This window comes from Hyla sarda, chromosome 4, assembly GCF_029499605.1.
Source record: "Hyla sarda isolate aHylSar1 chromosome 4, aHylSar1.hap1, whole genome shotgun sequence".
Taxonomy (NCBI): domain Eukaryota; kingdom Metazoa; phylum Chordata; class Amphibia; order Anura; family Hylidae; genus Hyla; species Hyla sarda.
In genome coordinates this window covers 99,089,606-99,106,098 of record NC_079192.1, presented here as the reverse complement: position 1 = coordinate 99,106,098, position 16,493 = coordinate 99,089,606, and the positions used below count along the sequence as shown (strand labels likewise).

The 16,493-nt window shown below is 41.2% G+C and overlaps 1 protein-coding gene across 3 annotated transcripts in view; it reads left to right on the top strand.

The window, feature by feature from the left end:
• LOC130368294 (gonadotropin-releasing hormone II receptor-like) overlaps positions 1–16,282 on the top strand; it is a 66,228-nt gene extending 49,946 nt beyond the window's left edge. For all 3 annotated transcript variants that reach the window (XM_056571736.1, XM_056571735.1, XM_056571737.1), the window contains 2 exons: positions 2,054–2,255; positions 15,377–16,282. In XM_056571736.1, the coding sequence (XP_056427711.1) occupies positions 2,054–2,255; positions 15,377–15,780 (606 nt within the window). In that variant the 3' untranslated portion in view covers positions 15,781–16,282. The remainder of the gene's footprint in view (positions 1–2,053; positions 2,256–15,376) is intronic.
• Positions 16,283–16,493: the final 211 nt, after the last annotated feature.

Here is a 16,493-nt window from a genome sequence, read left to right as displayed (position 1 = left end):
AGCAGCTGATAAGTACTGGAAGGATTAAGATCTTTAACTTTTTGGCACCAGTTGATTCAAAGTGTACCTGTCATCAAACTATATTTTCTAAACTAACTAAAGATATTTCCTAATTACTCCTAGCACCCCTCCTGCCCTTAAAAAAAATTCTGAGCTTTAAAAAGCTGTGTAACCTACCTTTCCCCTTGCTCACATTGTGTGAGCTCCTGGCAGAAGAAAGTGGGTGTTCTCCAGCAGGTGCTTCGTCACTGAAGCTTGCGTCAGCTGGGCCTCACCATGCCCCGCACCCACTTCCTGAGTTTGGACTTCTGCAAGTCTGGGTGGAGTCCAAACCAACTGTTTAACTTGTGCAGGGAACAGAACAGAGCCACCTAGTGGCTGTTTTTTCAATCACATTAATAAAGGTTGAGAATTTTAACAGCAAGTAAATAGCAAAGTGTCTTATAATTACATAAGGAAAAATATCTAAAAAATTTAGTTTGGTGTCAGGTACTCTTTAAAAAAAAAAAAATTTCCACTGGAGTACCCCTTTAATACCTGTTATCACCAGTATGCAATATATTAAAAAGAACTAACTTCAGAACATCTTTTAATGAAAGTGAACAGATAAATGTTAACTATTCAAACATAATTTACCTAGTAATTTAAAACTGTGATTTTGGCTTGTTGAATTTTTCCATAAAGTGTCACTCATGTTTATCGATGACAAGTAATGCTCTCCTCTAAGTGGCATTAATGCACCTTGACCTTTTATTCCCGACAAAGTTTTTGCTGTTAAATATAGCCTAAACTACACATGAAAATTGGTGGATTGAACTACTGTAACTTTTTTTTTTAATATATATTAATAATTCAAAGTACTTAATGGTTTTAAGCCTCAAGGCATAACAATATCAGTGGAGAAAATGTAATTTAATTACTGCAAGGGAAGAGTACAAAAAAAAAAAAAAACATGCAACTGTAATAAAAGGAAAAGGCTTTGGAGCTTTCCCAGAGAGTGAACTGTAAATTGTGTAAATTAATCATCATTACATACTGTGCATTCACACATCAAAGTGAATGTCTGGATTAGAAAAAACCCTATTAGTGAGTTAGTCCCCATTCACATTAAATTTTCTCTATCTGCCACTAATATACTTCGGAATAACATCAAAAAGAATATTAATAGTATATTTCAGCATGATGTGGCATCGATCAAATGTAGTCTACTAGAGTGACTAGAGGAGTGCAATGGGATTGGTATCCCGCGGGTCCAACAGGACCCAATATAAAATGTGGAAATGCGAGCCGTTATAAAAGGAGTATTCCAGGAATTGTTTTTATTTGATTATGCTACAGAGGCTGTAATGTTAGTGTAGTTCATAATATAGTGTCTGCGCCTGTGCTTGATGGCTGGTCTCGCAATTCTCATGTGACATTTGGCCCAATTTTTTTTAACAGCATACAAAATGAGTGTTGTCTCAGGTTTTCCCAGGTTGCAGTGTGGCTAAAGACATTACATCACTAGTCAGTTGTTGTAAGGGAGCCTATCTGTGCTTCAGTGGGTGGAGTGATCGCTGGGTGGAAAGGAGATCATTCTCCACAGGGCTGCAGGAAATTGTAGTTTCATGAACAGCAGTGCTGCACAGGGTGGGTGACTGGTGTGTGAGAGGAAGAAAAGTGACCTCACAATTACAAAAAAGGGATCCTGGGGACTTGTAGTTGGAGAGAGGGAACTCCAACAAGAAATAGAAAATTCACAAAAAGAAAGCAGCAGCGTTATAGTGGACTTACAGGACAGCCATTTAGCCCCAAGACAAGCATGGATCCTTCCTAAGCACGTAAGAATTGTAAAGTTTGAGAACTTCCATTTTTTATTGTCTCTGCTCACTCAGTTGTGTTTGCCTGTACAGACTTTATGAATGCCGCCATCCAAGATTCTAGCAAAATCCTACTGTTACATGCATATTATTTCAGATACAGTTTTGTTAGTTTGCCAAATGATTTGTTGCTTTTTATTGCTAACTCGCATTACAGATTTCTTATTCTCCATTGCTAAATGTTATCTCTTTAGCTGTTCCTCTTCCGACTGAAAACTGTTCCCGGAGCCAACTTTACACAGTGTGCCACACATGGGAGCTTTGCCCACCGCTGGCAAGAAACAGTGTACAACATGTTCACATTTTGCACCCTTTTTATCACACCATTGGGTGTCATGATTGTTTGTTACACTCGTATCCTCTGGGAAATTGGCAAGCAGATGAAGCACAAGAAAGGTGAGATAAATGTATTACTGTTACATAAAGAAAGCTTGATCTTACCATATTTTCTCTAAATTGAAATAACAGGGTTTACTATCTGGCAAAAAGTCTTTCTTTATAAATATGTCCATGCTGCCCGATAAAAGAAAAAAATGCAGTTAATTCCTTCACTCCCCTGCAGCCATGGTTGAGCCAACGCCAGGAGTGGATTCAGCAAAACGGGAAGTCCAGATCCTACTTTTACGTTGCCCATTTATTTTGAATTGACTCTTGGCTTTGTTTAAAAAAGAACTTCCACAAAAGCTGCAGGGTTTTCCCATAAAATGCTGTGTGTGACACCAGACTTATATCTGCTAATCTTATTACAAATAAAATATTAGAATTTCATTTTATTACTGAGATCCTGACATTGTGTTGAGTTTGATGTTTCCCATGGAGAACCACTCTCCACACACTGCTTTATGAGGTCTATATATGCAGTGAGTATTACCGTATTTTTCGCCGTATAAGACGCACTTTTTCTTCCCCAAAACTGGGAGGGAAAAGTTGGTCCGTCTTATAGGGCAAATACACATTAAAATCCTGTCATATCGCGGCGGTCCCTGCGGCCATCAACGGCTGTGACTCGCGGCTAATACAGGACATCACCGATCACGGTGATGCCCTGTATTAACCCTTCAGATGCGGCGATCAAAGCTGACCGCCGCGTCTGAAGCGAAAGTGAAACTAACCCTGCTGCTCAGTCGGGCTGTTCTGGTCCGCCGCAGTGAAATCGCGGCATCCTGAACAGCTTACAGGACACTGGGAGGGACCTTACCTGCCTCCTCGGTGTCCGATCGGCGAATGACTGCTCCGTGCCGGGATCCCCTGCATGGTTGGCGCTCTCCTTCGTCGTCATCACTTCGTCGCGCACGCCATCCCGTCATCCAATAGGAGCGGCGTGCGTAGCGACGTGATGGTGGCAACGGAGAGCGAGGATACCATACCGGGCAGCAGAGACATTCCAGAGCGGCTGGGACACCCCGGGGACGCAGCGACAGTGATGGAGGGCGACATCCAGGGCAGCGGTGACTGGTCCGGAGCAGCGGGGACACGTGAGTATTACCTCCTATACCAGTGGTCTTCAACCTGCGGACCTCCAGATGCTGCAAAACTACAACTCCTGGCATGCCCGGACAGCCAACGGCTGTCCGGGCATGCCGGGAGTTGTAGTTTTGCAGCATCTGGAGGTCCGCAGGTTGAAGATCACTGTCCTATACATTACATTGTATTTGGTTCAGAATCTTTTTTTTCTAGATTTTCCTCCATTAAAATTGGGTGCGTCTTATATACCGGAGCGTCTTATATGGCGAAAAATACGGTAGAAAGTAATAGTAAATATAAACACACAATATCTTTCATGAATTTTTTCTTGTAGTAATAAATAAAATTAGATGTCAATGTCTGGAACGTGAACATAAAAATCCTCTTCTATTAAGCCAGACATACATGGCTTGTCAGGGTGGCCCTGCTGGCATTCAGTGTTTGTGCATTCCCAGTTTCCTCACACTAACATTTTAATGCATGCCTTGTGACACCCTGTAATCTTGAGGATGCTTGAAAACCACAATTTAATTTATAGAAAATGACAAGAGAGATAATGGCTTTTTTTTTTTTAAGTCTTTTCTCTGAGGCTTTGGATGCATAGAAATGAATTTCCGATCCCTAGCGTAAGCCAAGTCAAGGGCCTTGTGCAGCAGATGAGTACATTTTTACATGTAGGGCACCGCTGCAGCTCCAAGGGTTAAGGGAAACATGCGCCTAAGTAATCCTAAGCAAGCCAGTTCACTGACAGATCTTTTTCAGTTCAGGACCACGGCTTTTATCTGTCAATAAATAATGAGAGTGATTCCATTGGGGCAGCAATACATGACAGATGGGAAAGCCAGACAGTATGTTTCATGGATGTGTTCAAAATATATGCTATGCTCTGTTCTCTAAATATTTGAGTTATGAGTCTACTTTAGCTGAATTTTCACATATTGACTCATTTCTATTAGAAACTTACCTCTAATGCTCTAGCAATATCCTAAGGGACAGGCCACGTTGAACAGGCTGGACAATCTGCAGGTATATTATTGGACAGTAGATTGATACAAAATTGACAAAAGATTCAGAATAACTTGTTTTCTGTTCATATAAATTTTAACTCATTTGTCTACTAATATTATTTACCACCTATCCACAGGATTTGTGATAAATGTGGGATTGCAGGGGTCTGACTGCCAGGACCTGTCCTATGGGAGTGAAGTGGCTGTGCGCTTGGGTAACTGATCTGAACTGCTGTGTGACTGATGGAGATCATGCTCTGCAAATTCCATCAATTCCATTACAGTGAACAACCGCACTACTGCCCCATTCCCACAGGGCACTTGGGGAATGCTGTTCTCAATCACTGCTTTGTCGTGATTCTCTCTGTTACTAAAGACAGAAATCCCCTGACAACAGGCAGTGGACAGCAGATTGCACAGAAGGGAGGTGCCCAGTGGACAAGATTTTTAAACTGTTTAAAGGAAATCTGTCACCAGTGTCCCCTGCACTAACCTGTCAAGAAAAGAGGAGGGGTGGCCCTGTATGTGAAAGATAGCATAAAATCTAACCTAATACAAGTTAGTGAGACAAACATAGAGTCAGTTTGGGTGACGTTACAGTTTGGTAATCAGACAGTAACTCGTGTAGGTGTGATAAATAGACCACCTGGCCAAGTTAAAGAATTAGATAATCTACTAGTTGAGGAAATAGCTAAAATGACAATGAAAGAAGAAGTTATCATTATGGAAGACTTCAATCTTCCGGATATCACCTGGAAAACCAAAATAGCTAGTTCTGTCAGGAGGAGAAATTTTCTAAATTCCCTAGGAGGCGATCCTGTAAGCCCTCCGAAACACGTCGCAATAAAACCTACCCTATCTATCCACGGACCTCCGGGCCTTTTTGTCATACTCTCCTGGAAGGGGATGATGTGAAAGGTTACTGTACCTACACATCTCCCCTAGTGAAGTAAGTCCATCTCAGTGACAATCTACTATATTTTGGTTTGATTGTTATTATGTTATATACTGCCTCCGAGCGCTGGTTTTTCCATTCGTTCTAAATTCCCTACTGGGATTATCTCTACAACAAGTGTTTGAGGAGCCAACTCAGAGGGAGGCCATTTTGGATTTGGTATTCACAAATGGGGATTTGGTATATGATGTTATTGTAGGCAAAAGCTTGGGATCTAGTGATCACCAGTCAGTGTGGTTTAATATAAAAACAGTGAACGAGTCACACCACACAAAAACAAAATGTTTAGATTTTAGAAAAAAATTTCAAAAATTTGATTAGTCATAAATGAGTTCCTATCAGACTGGAACAAATTACATGGACTCCAGGAGAAATGGAACTACTTTAAAGATGCATTATTTAAGGCAACAGAAAATTGCATTAGATTTGTCAGTAAAAGCAGAAAAAGGAAGAGACCACTGTGGTACTCAGCAGAAGTGGCCAAAATCATAAAAAAGCTAGCATTTAGTAATTATTAAAAAAAAAGATCAGAGCAATGAAGATAGGGAAATTTACAAGACTTGGCAGAAAGAGGCCAAGCAAGTTATAAGAACTTTTAAAGCGCAGGCAGAAGAAAAACTATCTCAGTCTGTGAAAAAAGGGGACAAGACATTCTTCAATATATAAATGGTAAAAAGGAAATTAAAACAAGGAATAACTAAATAAAAAACAAAGGAAGGAAGGTATGTCGGAGAGAATAAAGGGCTAGCGGACTGCCTTAATGAATACTTCTGTTCAGTTTTTACAGATGAAAAAGAAGGAAAAGGACCTCCAATAGGTAGGAAGACTAATGAATCGTTTGATGCATGTGTCTTTACAGAGGAAGAGGTTCGACCTTTGCTGTCTAAAGTTAAGACTTATAAGTCACAGGGGCCTGATGGGATACACCTAAAATTATTAAAAGAGCTTAGCAGTGAACTTGCAAAACCATCAATAGAATAATGTAACCAATTATTGGTAACAGGAGTTGTCCCGGAAGATTGAAAATTAGCAAATGTCGCGCCCATTCACAAGAAAGATAGTAGGGAGGAATCAAGCAACTACAGGCCAGTTTGTCTGACATCAATAGTGGGGAAATTAATGGAAACCCTACTAAAGGATAGGTTTGTGGAACATTTCCCATGGATTTCAAGATGAAAAACCACATGGGTTTACTTCAGGGAGATCATGACAAACTAATTTTATAGATTTTTTGGATTGGGTGACTAAAATAATAGATGGCGGAGGGGCAGTAGGCATCGCATATCTAGATTTTAGTTAGGCTTTTGACACTGTCCCACATAGAAGACTTATCACAATAAACTACAATCATTGAGCTTGGACTCCCAGAGGGTTGTAGTCAATGGAGAATATTCAGAGCAAGGTCTTGTTACCAGTAAAGACCTCAGGGATCTGTACTGGGACCAATTTTGTTTAATATCTTCATTAGTGATATCGCAAAAGGTCTTGATGGTAAGGTATGTCTTTTTGTTGATGACAAAGATATGTAACAGGGTTGATGTTCCTTGGAGGGATAAGCCAAATGGCAAAGGATTTAGGCAAGCTAGAAAATGGTCCGAACTCTGGCAACTGAAATTTAATGTGGATAAGTGCAAGATAATACACCTGGAGTGGAAAAACCCTCGGGCAGATTATAGAATATTTGACACAGTCCTGACCTCAATATCTGAGGAAAGGTATTTAGGAGTAATTATTTCAGAAGACTTAAAGGTAGGAAGACAATGTAATAGAGCAGCAGGAAATGCTAGCAGAATGCTTGGATGTATAGGGAGAGGTATAAGCAGTAGAAAGAGAAAAGTGCTCATGCCGCTGTACAGAACACTGGTGAGAAATCACTTAGGGTATTGTGCGCAGTACTGGAGGCCGTATCTCCAGAAGGATAAAGATACTCTAGAGAGAGTTCAAAGAAGATACTAAACTAGTCCATGGATTGCAGGATAAAACTTACCAGGAAAGGTTAACCCCTTCCCGCTATTGGACGTATGCATACGTCCAGGCGAATTACACGTTCGCGCAAATGGACGTTTGCATACGTCCAAGCGATCTCCTGCTCTGCCGCGGGCAGCGCAGGAGATCGCGGGTGGGACTCAGCTGTCAATCACAGCCGGAGTCCCACCGCAGCTGCCGGGGCCGCGATCGCGCCGGTCATGGCAGCATTAACCCCATAGATGCCGTGATCTATCTGATCACGGCATCTATAGTGTTTGCAGGGGGAGCGCTCTCCCCCTGCCCATCAACGGCGGCGCAGCGATAAAATAAGGGGGATCGGGGGTGTCCAAGACACCCTCGATCCCCCTTGAAGAGATAGGAGTGAGGTGGCAGGGTTGCCACCCCTCCTATCCCTGCTATTGATCGGCCGAGCGACCGACCAATAGCAGACTGGGGGCGGGGGGGTTAAAGTTTGGTTCCCCCCCGCTATGCCCACCCATCGGTGTCCGGGCACAGCGGGGGGAACCGTGTAGTAGCGGCGGCGGCAGCGGCGGTCACTTACCCGGCGGCTGTGATCACGGCGGCGGTGGAGGTGAGTATGACGCCGCGTGTCCGGGAGTCTGTTGCCTAGCAACATCTGCAGGGCGACAGTTTAGAGAGTGGTCTCTAAACTGTCGCCCTCCAGATGTTGCAAAACTACAACTCCCACCATGCCTTGACAGCTGTTTGCTGTGTTGGCATGCTGGGAGTTGTAGTTTTGCAAGATTTAGAGGGGTTCAGGCTGGAGATCACTGACAGTGGTCTCTAAACTGTAGCCCTCCAGATATTACAAAACTACAACTCCCAGCATGCCCAGACAGCAGTTTGCTGTCTTAGCATGCTGAGATTTGTAGTTTTGCAACATCTGGAAGGCCACAGTTTAGAGACCACTGTCAGTGATCTCCATACTGAACCCCTCTAAATTTTGCAAAACTACAACTCCCAGCATTCAGGAACTCGGCATGCTGGGAGTTGTACTTGCGTGCCTCCAGCTGTTGCATAACTACATCTCCCAGCATTCCCTTTGACAATCAGTACATGCTGAGAGTTGTAGTTCTGCAACAGCTGGAGGCACACTGGTTGGGAAATACCGAGTTAGGTAATAGGTTCTATTACCTAACTCAGTATTTTCCAACCAGTGTGCCTCCAGCTGTTGCAAAACTACAACTCCCAGCATGCACGTTCTGTCAGTGCATGCTGGGAGTTGTAGTTTTGCCCCCCCCATGTGAATGTACAGGTTACATTCACACTGGTGGCGGATTACAGTGAGTTCCCTGCTTCAAGTTTGAGCTGCAGCAGCCGCAGCTCAAACTCCTAGCGGGAGACTCAGTGTAATCCGCCGTCAGTGTGAATGTAACCTAAAAACACTACACTACACTAACATAAAATAAAGAGTAAAACACTACATATACACACGTACACTGCCCCCCCCCCACCCCTTCCCCCTCAATAAAAATGAAAAACGTATCCTACAGCAGTGTTTCCAAAACGGAGCCTCCAGCTGTTGCAAAACAAAAACTCCCAGCATTTCCGGACAGCCATTGACTGTCCAAGCATGCTGGGAGTTTAGCAACAGCTGGAGGCACCCTGTTTGAGAATCACTGATGTAGAACACCCCTATGTCCACCCCTATGCAAATCCCTAATTTAGGCCTCAAATGCGCATGGCGCTCTCACTTTGGAGCCCTGTCGTATTTCAAGGCAACAGTTTATGGCCACATATGGGGTATCGCCGTACTCGGGAGAAATTGCCTAACAAATTTTGGGGGGCTTTTTCTCCTTTTACCCCTTATGAAAAGGTAAAGTTGGGGTCTACACCAGCATGTTAGTGTAAAAAAAAAACATTTTTGTACACTAACATACTGGTGTTGCCCCATACTTTAAAATTTCACAATCGGTAAAAGAAAAAAAGCCTCCAAAATTTGTAACACAATTTCTCCTGAGGACGGAGATACCCCATATGTGGGAGCAAAGTGTTCTGGGGACGCACAACAAGGCTCAGAAGGGAGAGTGCACCATGTAAATTTGAGGTCTAAATTGGTGATTTGCACAGGGGTGGCTGATTTTACAGCGGTTCTGACATAAGTGCAAAACAATAAATACCCACATGTGACCCCATTTTGGAAACTACACCCCTCACGGAATGTAACAAGGGGTACAGTGAGCATTTACACCCCATAGGTGTCTGACAGATCTTTGAAACAGGGGTCTGTGAAAATGAAAAATAAAATTTTTAATTTGCACAGCCCACTGTTCCAAAGATCCGTCAAATGCCAGTGGGGTGTAAATTCTCCCTGCACCCCTTATTACCTTCCGTGAGGGGTGTAGTTTTAAAAATGGGGTCACATGTGGGGGGGTCCACTGTTCTGGCACCACGGGGGGGGGCTTTGGAAATGCACATGGCCAAATTCTCTCTCCAAAAGCTCAATGATGTTCCTTCTCTTCTGAGCATTGTAGTTCGCCCCCAGTGCACTTCACGTCCACTTATTGGGTATTTCCATACTCAGAAGAGATGGGGTTACAAATTTTGGGGGGTATTTTCTGCTATTATCCCTTGTAAAAATGTAAAATTTGGGGTAAAACAAGCATTTTAGTGTAAAAAAAAAAAATTTTTTTTTACATATGCAAAAGTCGTGAAACACCTGTGGGGTATTAAGGTTCACTTTACCCCTTGTTACGTTCCCCAAGGGGTCTAGTTTCCAAAATGGTATGCCATGTGGTTTTTTTTTTCTGTCCTGGCACCATAGGTGCTTCCTAAATGCGGCATGCCCCCAGAGCAAAATTTGCTTCCAAAAAGCCAAATGTGACTCCTTCTCTTCTGAGACCTGTAGTGCGCCAGCAGAGCACTTTTCATCCCCATATTGGGTGTATTCTGAATCGGGAGAAATTGGGCTTCAAATTTTGGGGGGTATTTTCTGCTATTACCTTTTTCAAAAATGTAACATTTTTGCTAAACCAAGCATTTTTGGTAAAAAAAAAAAAATATTTTTTTACATATGCAAAAGTCGTGAAACACCTGTGGGGTATTAAGGTTCACTTTATCCCTTGTTACGTTCCTCAAGGAGTCTAGTTTCCAAAATGGTATGCCATGTCATTTTTTTTTTGCTGTCCTGGCACCATAGGGGCTTCCTAAATGCGACATGCCCCCCGAGCAAAATTTGCTCTCAAAAAGCCAAATATGACTCCTTCTCTTCTGAGCATTGTAGTTCGCCCGTAATGCACTTCAGGTCAACTTATGGGGTACCTCCATACTCAGAAGAGATGGGGTTACAAATTTTGGGGGGTATTTTCTGCTATTATCCCTTGTAAAAATGTAAAATTTGGGGTAAAACAAGCATTTTAGTGTAAAAAAAATAATTTTTTTTTTACATATGCAAAAGTCGTGAAACACCTGTGGGGTATTAAGGTTCACTTTATCCCTTGTTACGTTCCTCAAGGAGTCTAGTTTCCAAAATGGTATGCCATGTCGTTTTTTTTTTGCTGTCCTGGCACCATAGGGGCTTCCTAAATGCGACATGCCCCCCGAGCAAAATTTGCTCTCAAAAAGCCAAATATGACTCCTTCTCTTCTGAGCATTGTAGTTCGCCCGTAATGCACTTCAGGTCAACTTATGGGGTACCTCCATACTCAGAAGAGATGGGGTTACAAATTTTGGGGGGTATTTTCTGCTATTAACCCTTGCAAAAATGTGAAATTTGGGGGGAAACACACATTTTAGTGAAAATTATTATTTATTTTTTTTACATATGCAAAAGTCATGAAACACCTGTGGGGTATTAAGGCTCACTTAATTCCTTGTTACGTTCCTCAAGGGGTCTAGTTTCCAAAATGGTATGCCATGTTTTTTTTTTTGCTGTTTTGGCACCATAGGGGCTTCCTAAATGCAACATGCCCCCAAAAAACCATTTCAGAAAAACGTACTCTCCAAAATCCCCTTGTCGCTCCTTCGCTTCTGAGCCCTCTACTGCGCCCGCCGAACAATTTACATAGACATATGAGGTATGTGCTTACTCGAGAGAAATTGGGCTACAAATTCAAGTATAAATTTTATCCTTTTACCCCTTGTAAAAATTCAAAAATTGGGTCTACAAGAACATGCAAGTGTAAAAAATGAAGATTTTGAATTTTCTCCTTCACGTTGCGGCTTTTCCTGTGAAACACCTAAAGGGTTAAAACACTTACTGAATGTCATTTTGAATACTTTGGGGGGTGCAGTTTTTGTAATGGGGTCATTTATGGGGTATTTCTAATATGAAGACCCTTCAAATCCACTTCAAACCTGAACTGGTCCATGAAAAATAGCGAGTTTGAAAATTTTGTGAAAAATTGTAAAATTGCTGCTGAACTTTGAAGCCCTCTGGTGTCTTCCAAAAGAAAACACTTGTCAATTTTATGATGAAAATATAAAGTAGACATATTGTATATGTGAATCCGAAAAAAAATATTTGGAATATCCATTTTCCTTACAAGCAGAGAGCTTCAAAGTTTGAAAAATACAAAACTTTCAATTTTTTCATCAAATTTTGGGATTTTTCACCAAGAAAGGATGCAAGTTACCACAAAAATTTACCACTATGTTAAAGTAGAATATGTCACGAAAAAACAATCTCAGAATCAGATTGATAAGTAAAAGCATTCCAGAGTTATTAATGTTTAAAGTGACAGTGGTCAGATGTGCAAAAAAGGGCTGCGTCCTAGAGGTGAAAATGGGCTGTGTCCTTAAGGGGTTAAAGGACCTTAATATGTATAGCTTGGAAGAAAGAAGAGATGGAGGGGATATGATAGAAACTTTTAAATACATAAAGGGAATCAACACGGTAAAGGAGGAGAACATATTTAAAAGAAGAAAAACTACCACAAGAGGACATTGTTTTAAATTAGAGAGACATAGAGACAAAGTAATATCAGGAAGTATTACTTTACTGAGAGAGTAGTGGATGCATAGTATAGCCTTCCTGCAGAAGTGGTAGTTACAAATACAGTGAAGGAGTTTAAGCATGCATGGGATAGGTATAACGCTATCCTTCATATAAGATAGGGCCAGGGACTATTGATAAGATTCAGATTATTGGGTAGACTAGATGGGCCAAATGGTTCTTATCTGCCGACACATTCTATGTTTACTGACAGGTAGTGCAGGTGACACTGATGACAACGATACTTACCTTGTTCGGTTCCGTGCAGGGGATCTCCGGTAATCTTCTCTGTTAACTTAACTCCGGGCCTGGCCTGGGGCATGGGTGGAGCTTATTGACATCACCGCTGCTGTTCTCTAGCTGTCTGCTGGGTCCCGCTGCTAGAGAACAGCAGCGGTGATGTCACTAAGGTCTGCCCGTGCCCCAAGCCAGGCCCGGAACTTAAGTTAACAGAGAAGATTACCGGAGATGCCCTGCATGGAACGGGACAAGGTAAGTACCATTGTCATCAGTGTCATCTGCACTACCTGTCGGTACCGACAGGTTAGTGCAGGTGACACTAATGACATATTTCCTTTAAAGGGGATTTACAAATATATTTGGAATCCCACTGGCTATAAAAGGGAGTGAAGTTGTTTGAAATGAGAGTGACTATTTAAGCCCTTAATGGATGGGGATTCAAATGAATAAAATGTTATACTACATCATTTCATACAAAAGTACATATATAATTAACCCCCTCCTATATACTACAGATAGAGCAGTATATTCAACATGAGGGGTTCCTGATAATGAGTGTAAAAGTTCATCCAGCAAATCAAAATCCAGCAGCCATTATTTACCACACTTCAAGGGGAGTGCTTGCTGGACTGGTGCTGCTCTTTTGTTTGGGAACATGATTCTGGTGATGATCTTTTTAAAATTTTGCAGTGTGGTGTCTGATCACTGCTAGCTTTTTGCTTGTGATACTACAGTCTGACACTCAGTTAACCTAGGCCCTCCATTGACAACTAGGTAGATGTCTCAGCTAACTGCAAAACTTATCTCTAGTATAGGGAGGTTACACTGTATAAGAATCTGGTTGGGGCGATGTAACACTAGGCTTGAGGGAAGCTTATTCTTTTGTTTTTAAGCCAAAACATTGCAGTGTTTTTTCTATGCAGTTGGCATAAATAAATAGCAGTATTTTTGGAAATAGGATGCTGTTCGCCTTTTGCTTTATTCTCTAGTGCAGATTTTTGGGACTGATCCATCCCAGTTGGGGGCTTTGCATTCACATCATAATCTGCTGTTTCTACCATTGAAATTTACAATATATTTTTGAATATATCCCTAACCACTCAAACAAAACAGAGTCGGCCATTTGTGCAACAATGCAATAGACTTGACATATTTTTAAAGGAAATGTGCAGTGAAATAAACTTATCCTTTGGATAGGGGATGAGTGTCTGATCGCGGGGGGTCCGAACACTGGGACCCCTGCAATCTCCCGTACGGGGCTCCGGCATTACTGCAGCTAATCCGTTTGTCACCTCACTGAGGTTGACGAACAGGCCCCCCCCCCTCCTAACAGCTCTATGGGAGAGGCGGGAATGCATGAATGCTGCATCCCTGCTTCTCTCATACAGAAAGAAAAAAGTTAAAACAAGACACTTACGCTCAGGATGGGGACTGAATAGCATAAAAACCAAAAGGAAAGTAAAATTATCAACTCACTCCACGGTGGGGGGCCAGAGCAGAATATACTGAACCCCCCTCCATGTCCGCCTTCCACAGAGAGCTCAGATCCACGGTCTTGTAAGATCTTCCTATGATAATCACAAAAGATCCTGGACACGCCTTTTTTGTAATTTATTTATTTTTGTAATTTTTTGGTAATGTATTTTTTGCTTCTCCATAGAGATACATGGAGGGGGTGTGTTAGCCACGGCATCATGCTACAGACGGCACGCCTCCTGCACAAGAGAGCTGCGGCAGAGTCGGGCCCTGTAGCAGAAGATCGTCCCATTGGTCGGACCCCCGCGATCAGACACTTATCCCCTATCCTGTGGATAGGGGATACATTTATTTCACTGCAGATTTCCTTTTAGGGAATTGCATTTACAACCTCTGCCTGATTTCATTAATGGATGAGACTGCTTTATAATATAGATGTTGGAAAAACAATCCAACACATAAAGTAAAAATAAAATTTTGGTTTAGAAAAGAGTTAACTTACAATTGATGTGAACTGCTAAGTATTAATGATTTCTAAGTACGTCAATATTAGAAGTGTTTCTCTGTTGAGTAACTCTCAGGTGTTTCAGGCCAGTCAGTTTTTAGGACTAAATAATGGGCACCCTCATCTGAATAATCAATGCAAATTAAAATGTTTCTTCTATTTGTTCTCTTGTCTTAGTCTAGGATCACACCACGTTTTTGCAATACAGTTCCCGTATCAGGTTTTTGATTTAAAAAAAACAGATTCCTCAAAACCTGACTAAACTGTATCAAAACGTGTGTACAAATTTTTATCTGTATACGGTTTAAAACTGTATACGGTTTGAAAATGATGTTCGGTTGCATCAGTTTTTTAAGAAGACAAAATGTATACGTTTTTAACTTTTCACTCCATTATAAATAAAGTTTCACTTGTTCGATTGAAATTCCAAGAAAAAAACTGAGCAAAGTAAAAAACCGTATGGTGAAAACCATATGGAACCGTACGCACATAAGGTTCTGTACGGTTCCCATTGACTCCCATGTTAAAAAAAAACGTATACGGTTTAATACCGTTTTTCACCCGAACCAAAAACCATGGTAGGCCATGATTTTCTGTCCGAAAAAAGTTAAAAAACGTATGGTTTGAAAAATGGAGACAACCATATACATTATGGTGCATACGGTTTTGAATGGGAAGTCTATAAGAACGGTTTTCTGTACGGTTGCATATGTTTTTTTATGAAACGGTATGCCGAAACTGTACAGCAAAATTGTGTTGTGAGCCCACCCTTATTCATATTTTTAACATAGTGTGGCCTTTATACCTTCTCTGTAAATAGTTTCACATTCTGTCTGATCTCATCATCTTGAAGCATTGGTGAAATGTATGTGTCTACAAAGGAGTCCTTATGGAAGATTTAGTCAGTACCCTGAAAACACTTCATAATATATGTCTTTTTATTTACAGAGCTATCAAGAAGCAAAAATGACCTCATCTCCAAAGCACGGCTGAAAACACTGAAAATGACATTGGTTATTGTGGTGTCATTCATGGTCTGCTGGACTCCTTACTACCTGTTAGGAATATGGTACTGGTTCCAACCAGAAATGATTCACTTGACCCCTGAGTACATTCATCATAGCTTGTTTCTCTTTGGCCTTCTTCACACCTGCACCGATCCTCTTGTATATGGATTGTACACCCCGTCTTTCAAAGAAGATGTGCGCACCTGGCTCAGAAGAGTAGGTGCTGTTCTGTCGAGAAGAGCAAAGAATAGCAAGCAACTAGAAGACTCTGAAATGACCATCAAAGACTTCAGCTACATGGACGGTCCAACATCTACTGGAACAACCCTGCAGTCAATGTTGTGAAATTAATTTTACACTGTGTCTAGACACATAGAGACTTATAGATTATTCATGCCCCAATGTGAATTCTAGGAAGAAGGATATGCAAAGCATCTCTCCACCTCTTTTGGAGGTAGCTTTTCCTTTAATGTAGTGCTTCCTACCAATTAAGAGTCCTAGAACATGACTAGGGATATTTGTTTAACATAATATCTCTTTAGAATATATTAGTTATCACCCCTTGTTAGTACAGAGAAGGTCTATGATGCTCTTTTAAGGAGAACCATTACCACTTTGGTTCCACAATGATTGGCCTTGCTATATACTGACAAGGGGCAAGAACTCTGAAAAAAGTTGTCTACAGGTGATATTTCCTTCTGGAGACATATCTGGCTTGGCATATATCCCTAGTCATGTTCTAAGACTATTTATCAGTGTGAAACACTGACATGAATGGAAGCTACCTCCAAAAGCTGACACCTGAGAGCTGCTTTGTATATCTTTCTAACTGAGCATATCCAAAAAAGCTGAATTCTCACCCATATAGAAAAAAACAAAAACAAAAAAAAAAAAAAAAAAATATATATATATATATATATATATATATATATATATATATATATATAGATAGATAGATATATTTATTTACATGGCCCACATAGTTTTTGTCATTACCATATTCTTTTATATTTTTTCACAAAAATATTGTTTAAAACTAAGGATAGACATCATAAACC